The sequence below is a fragment of the Solenopsis invicta genome, chromosome 3 (genome assembly GCF_016802725.1).
Source record: "Solenopsis invicta isolate M01_SB chromosome 3, UNIL_Sinv_3.0, whole genome shotgun sequence".
Lineage (NCBI taxonomy): Eukaryota > Metazoa > Arthropoda > Insecta > Hymenoptera > Formicidae > Solenopsis > Solenopsis invicta.
In genome coordinates, this window is record NC_052666.1 from 18,674,501 (window position 1) to 18,680,756 (window position 6,256).

Sequence of the window (6,256 nt, forward strand, 5' to 3'; positions counted from 1 at the left end):
ATGATAAGAATAGTGGGAATGATGGCAATTGTGGCGTTAGTGATAGTCCACTGAATTTCTGCAAAATTAAAAAGAACTTGAAAAAGGATTCACTTCTGACATCTATTCTTGTCAAAAAATTGACCAAAGTTGGACTATCTTTCACCGTTTTTCCGCTAAAGATTATTCATGTCATTATAGTGGCAAAATATCGGTCACGACGTATGCAAGACTTACGAGCGTTGAATGGGTATCGGAAAATCTCGAGCAAGCCTACCAAAAACAAATTATGTATTATCGTCAGCGTCGGCGTGGTACAGTTTTTGTAGTGGGAGCTCGTTTTGAAGAGATACCACGTCCTATCGTCCGCGGCTCAAAGCATTACGGCAAAATTGTTACCAAAATTTTATGGACCATTCCGCGTTTTAATAACCCTTTCGCCTGTCGTATACAAAATGTCAGAAGTTAATTTTTTCCAAGTTTTTTTTTAATTTTGAAAAAATTCATTATTTTTCGTCTAGTTTTTGTCAAAAAATCGACTAAAGGTCTCTGGTCGATTTTCTCACCATTTGTCCGCTAAAGATTAATCCCAAGCAGAACAGTAAGTGAAAATGACATCAAATCTTAATTGATCGAAAAGTTACTTTTAATTATCATTTTGATATTATTTTGATGTAGTGGTGACTCCATGTTCTGCTTGGAATATGTGAGATAGTCTCTCATTCACAGCATTCCCATTATTGCCATCATTACCACTATTGCCATCATTCCCATTATTGCCATCATTTTCATCATTGCCATCATAACATTCATTCCATTATTTCCATACCATTTCCGTCATTTCTACAATTGCCATCAATTTTACGGCCTAAACGTAGCACGGAAAACGTGATGGGTCAAGAGGGGAGTGAAGAGGAGGGTATCCATAGAGATAACATCGCCGGTTGCTCCATGTCTATCACCGCGATGCTTTCTCTCTCTAACTGAAGGCCTAAACAATTAAAGGACAATCACGTTAAAAGAGAAAGAGAGAAAGAGTGAGAGAGAGAGAGAGTTGCGTCAAGATTTAAAAAAATTAAAAAAGCTAATTTTTTCAAAAGCATAATTTGAAGACATTTAAATAATAAAGAATTATGTAAAAATAAAAAGATGGTATATTTATTCGTGGAAAGACATTTATTTCTTCTTCATCATACGATGCGATGTTAATTACAATTATTTTTTAAGTACTGCGTAAAATGAATGTTTCTTTATTAAAGAACCAAATTCTTTCTGTTACTATTAAACATCTTTTTTAAGTAAAAATATGATTGTGCAAAATATGGGCATATATGTATTGATATGTATTAATATCAATGTTAATGTAAATAATTCAGACTATAATAAATAAATATTACGCGAAAGTAGACGTAATTAATCATTTGTGCACATTCTCGGCCCCTGTTCTGGATGCAACATACGCGATACGCGTCAGATTTTATTTGCAGCAAAATGGATGTTAGCACGGACAACAACCTACATCCATTTCTCGAGAGATGGATATGGGTTGTTGTCCGTGCTAACATCCACACTGTTTTTAACGGCGGATTGCAAAATGGATGTGACACGTAGTTCCTATTCTGACCAGAATAGATGTGCGTCACTAGTGTACGGGAGTTTCGAAGCGTTATAGGAAAAAGGCCGCCGTGGTCGCTCTCAGCTTCCTCTCTGGTAGAAGTGTATGTACATTTGTACTGCAGACATCGGCTACGTTCCGTTTCACGCATAATGCGCATGGCACATTATTTTATCCTTGTAATTCCACAAATGTTAAACAAGGATAAAATGATACATCATGTGCATCATGCGTGAAACGGAACGTAGCCATCGCCAACACATGAAGATGACTTGAAGGAAAAGCCGAAACATACCAATACATTTCAATTCAAATAATTAATAGTCTTTATTTTTACGCATCATCTATTGCATCTGCCGCTTTATATTTAATTTTTCTTACAAATTTGTTATACAAAATAGTGACTATGTTTAAGTAATGTATACTTATGTAAGAAAATAAAAAAATGCACAAATGCTTTTATTTAACAGCTTGTATTAAAGCATTATAAAAATAAGAATATAGTAAAACAAAATAAGAAATGGTAAAAGTTCTTATTTAAGTTTCCTACCATTTACATATACTGCTACTATATTACGTTCATCACCAGAGTATAAAAATCTCTGAAAGTTCTCCTTGAGCGTGTATTCTCTGAAATTATCTAACAAGCTGCCTTTCGCGTTCACATCAATAATGAGAGCATCAAAAGCTTTACCCGGCACAAAATTACCGACTTTATTCTCAATTGAGAGTGCTAAAATGTAATGGATATATTAATGCAATTATATATATATATATACATATATATATATATATAGAGAGAGAGAGAGAGATATTAGATATATTATATATATAGAGAGATATTATATATATATATATATATAGAGAGAGAGAGAGAGAGAGAGAGAGAGAGAGAACATTTTCAATAAATACAATAGCTACAATTTTACCTTTAGCACCTCCCAATGTTGCCATATGAAAGACATCTTTGTAACTAAGTGGTTCATAATTCTCTTTCGTCAAAGCTAGACAATTTGATACTTTTAAAGCCGATCTTATCTCATCTAACATACTGTAACTGCTTCCACCTGAAACATCTACAAAGATAAATTCACTAAAATTTTTATTATTAAAATTTTGATTTGTCATCTATAAAAGATAGAAAAAGTAGAAAAAATAGAAAAAGTACAAAAATCTTAAAAATATTTTAAAAACTTTTTAATTTTGTGAGCAAATTTTCACTTAGAATAGTATCAATAAGAAAAATATGCATAGTACTCCAGAATTAAATATCCAAAACATTAAAACTTCTACAAAAAGATAATTGTGGCACCTGTTCCAAGTCCGACTTTGATACGGTTAGCTTTTAGCCTTTGCACATCGCAAAGACCACTTTTCAGGTATAAATTCGAAGAAGGACAGTGAATTATAGATGTTTCTCGTGCTTCGAGAATGGCAAGTTCGCTGTCTGTGAGGTGGATTCCGTGCGCTAATATTGTCTGCAAAACAAACAGATATATTACATATGATTCTAAACCTGGAATGAAATTATATATTTTCGTTTTCTTAAAAAAAGAAATTCTTGAAAACCTCCAAAAAACTAAAAAAATCAGAATGACTAAGTAAAAAACTTTTTTTTAATAGAGTCTAAGGAAATAAAGCACTATACCTTCCCAGTAAGAAGACCAGCAGCATCATAGACATCTGTATACGAAAGTTGATTTGGAAACGCTTGTTCCACTGATGCTACTTCAGCTTTATTTTCAGAGATATGACTCTAGAGAATGAAGAATACTTTGTATTTATATTTAATATAGAATATCAAGTCGATACATATTATAAGCTCAATAAAATACCTGTATATGTAAGCCTTTCGATTTTGCGATCTTGGCCAATTCTTGCATTAGTTCCATATCGCAACTCAACGCAAATCTTGGCGTGATGATTGGCATTATAAGTGGATTCTATAAGTTTTAAACAATATAATAATTTGTTTGAAATTAATTGCAACATTGTTCTACCTATAATTGAAGAGCGGTTATCACTTGTTGCAAGCAATAAAATGTCTTCTCGCTTTTAATTATATAATAAAATATAAGTTTATATTTACCCAACTGTGATAAACGTGATTTATCAAAGCTGTAGTATCCTTAATTGACTTCTCGGTGCTTTCGTAATATCCATCGTCACGCGGAACATTCATATTTACTTTTCCAACAAAAGCTCGTTGACCCAGTTTGCCAATTTTGTCTACGAGGAGTACAGTCGCATCAGTATATAAAGATGCAAAGTAACATGCCGTTGTTGTACCCATACTGATAGTCCGTTTCTGTAGTAGTATACATATTTGATGAGAAAATGTTATAAGAATATTTCAACTGGATATTTTATGAAAAGCTTTTTAGATACTGTTAAATCTTTGAGTTGGTAAATCATACCACAACAGCATCGAACACTCTGTCTGCGAATTTCATATCAGTATATTCTTTCTCCAATGGAAAGGTATAAGTTTCTAGCCAATCTAAGAGACATTTATTGTACCCCAGTCCAAGATTCGGAAATTGAACTGCATGGGTGTGGCCATCAATAAATCCAGGTATCATAAATTGTCCATGTGATAAAATATTAACTTCGTCTATCGAATCGCCTTTGATGGCATGATGTACTGTCTGGTGAGTCAATGGTGGGTTCTCCTCAAGATTCAACATGCTAATAATCTGAAAATTGCATATAAAATAACTTGAGGTTAAAATGCTTTTATTTTATTTCCATATTGTTTTAAACTATATATATAAAATAAAAATATAAAATGTGAATTAAATACCTTGCCATCCTCAACAACTACAGCAGTATGCTTTTCAATAATCAAATTTCCCCTATCATTTGTATGAATCAATGGTCCTATAAAATACTTTTTAACCATTGTTATATCTCCTGTAGATGCTTATACCACTGAAATAATTATAAATATTATACACATTACTTTTCACACACAATTTCACAATTTTGTTCAAGATATTTAAAAATCTCGGTAATTATTTAGAACAGAGACTTTGTCAGTATCACAGATTTTATAACCTTTAAAAACTCTTTCTTAACGCTTAATTTGTTTTGCGAGAAAGAGCATTCTTTAGACCAGATTTTTTTTTCAAAATACGCTAAATATGTGTATTTTTATAGAAATTCACAGGTGAAGTCTCTATTCTAGATAATTATCAAAATCTTTTATAAATTAAATCTTTCATCTACTGTACACGCAACTACCGAGAAAATTTCTCTTTTTGTCAATTAGCTCGCTGTATCTCTCGTCTCTTCTCCCCTCGCACTCAAATCGGCTGCGTTCGAGGAGTATTATATATCATCAGCAGTGTCAGTAGATAGTATATCTTTATTATACGTGTAACGTATTCATTGGTATTTATGATAAAGCGCGCTTTGCGAATGCAACCTATTATTTGACCTTTCCAACAAGTGTTCAAGTTCAATTTTACTGGTACCCGTCCCCTGTCTTGATTCGCAGGGACGATTTGACCATTACACAAAGATAAAAGTGGAATCAGAATTTAATGTGAAATCTCGTCTTATATGTGGGATGCAAAAACTCAAATGTGAAATACAAAGTCTCAATGTGGTAGCGCTCGAGGTGAATTCAAGGCTCAGCCCAGAACGACGATAGTCGTTCCGGCGGCCGATTGTGATGCACAATCGACGGTTAAAAAAATATCATTGACGGGCGAACACGTCCGAACTTATAGACGGCCCCTAACGGTAAACGGACTTCGAGAGACCTTTCCAATCATGCAAAAAGTGATATAAGTGTTGTGTCGGTCACAGAACATATAAGTGTCGGCCACTGCCGGTACAGTGCGGTACAGTATGTACTATCAGTGGTGCCAGAGATGCCCCGCACTTGCGCATGCGCGTTGGTTTACAACTGAAATAGCAGTATTGTAGCTATAGATAACGCTGTGGGGGATATGAGGTTTGCGCGCTTGAGTCATTAGTTAGAATATCTTTTTGTTATAATTTAGCCACACAATTAATTATTTTAATTTAATTAGATTATATTACTAAGAGTTATGTCTTTATACATTATGTCCATAATTCTATTTTTCTTTGGGGTGACTAAAAACGCCAGTTTCACGAACGGTTCAGATACTTTACTGGCGCTACTAACTCTGCACATGCGCGAGTGCGGGGCATCTCTGGCATCACTGTGTACTATACTGGCACGCGTAAAAAGGTAGAGGGCATTACGTTTGTTGAACTGAAATAAATATGTATAGTAGATAAAACAAAAGTTGATGTGAGCGTAACAATAAAATCAAAACTGAAAAATAATAACTGCTATACCAGTCGATGAACGAGCAAAAACAATTTATGCAATTACATTAAAAAAATATTTTAATAAAATCAGAAAATTGGATCTAAAAAAATATCAGCATGTATGCAATTTATTATTCTGACGTCTTATTATTTTAATATTTTTCTTAATTATTTATTGATAATTGTTCAATGATACTGTCAGTGATTCTACACATACGTATATTTTCTTTCTGTAAATAATAGGGGTGTGCGGGTACCCGAAATCGAGACAAAATTATTGTTCTTTCTAAAAGAATATAAAAATAAATAAATCGACGGTTTCTTTGTATTTCGTTAACTTTTTCTATCTTTTAACGT

General features: G+C 33.2%; 1 protein-coding gene across 3 annotated transcripts; it reads right to left on the reverse strand.

Moving 5' to 3' along the window:
• Window positions 1–1,896: 1,896 nt before the first annotated feature.
• LOC105194545 (guanine deaminase) lies at window positions 1,897–5,443 on the reverse strand. 3 transcript variants are annotated; one of them, XM_039446646.1, is made up of 9 exons: window positions 4,828–5,443; window positions 4,398–4,525; window positions 4,012–4,290; window positions 3,684–3,902; window positions 3,430–3,537; window positions 3,243–3,350; window positions 2,907–3,072; window positions 2,524–2,670; window positions 1,897–2,327 (listed from the first exon to the last, which is right to left on the reverse strand). In XM_039446646.1, exons 2-9 carry the CDS (start codon window positions 4,494–4,496, stop codon window positions 2,128–2,130), a joined length of 1,326 nt encoding a protein of 441 aa, XP_039302580.1. In that variant the 5' UTR covers window positions 4,497–4,525; window positions 4,828–5,443; the 3' UTR covers window positions 1,897–2,127. The 3 variants fall into 3 exon arrangements, with proteins under 3 accessions (XP_039302580.1, XP_039302579.1, XP_039302581.1); XM_039446645.1 differs by having other exon boundaries at window positions 4,838–5,442; XM_039446647.1 differs by lacking the exon at window positions 4,828–5,443 and adding an exon at window positions 4,652–4,814.
• Window positions 5,444–6,256: the final 813 nt, after the last annotated feature.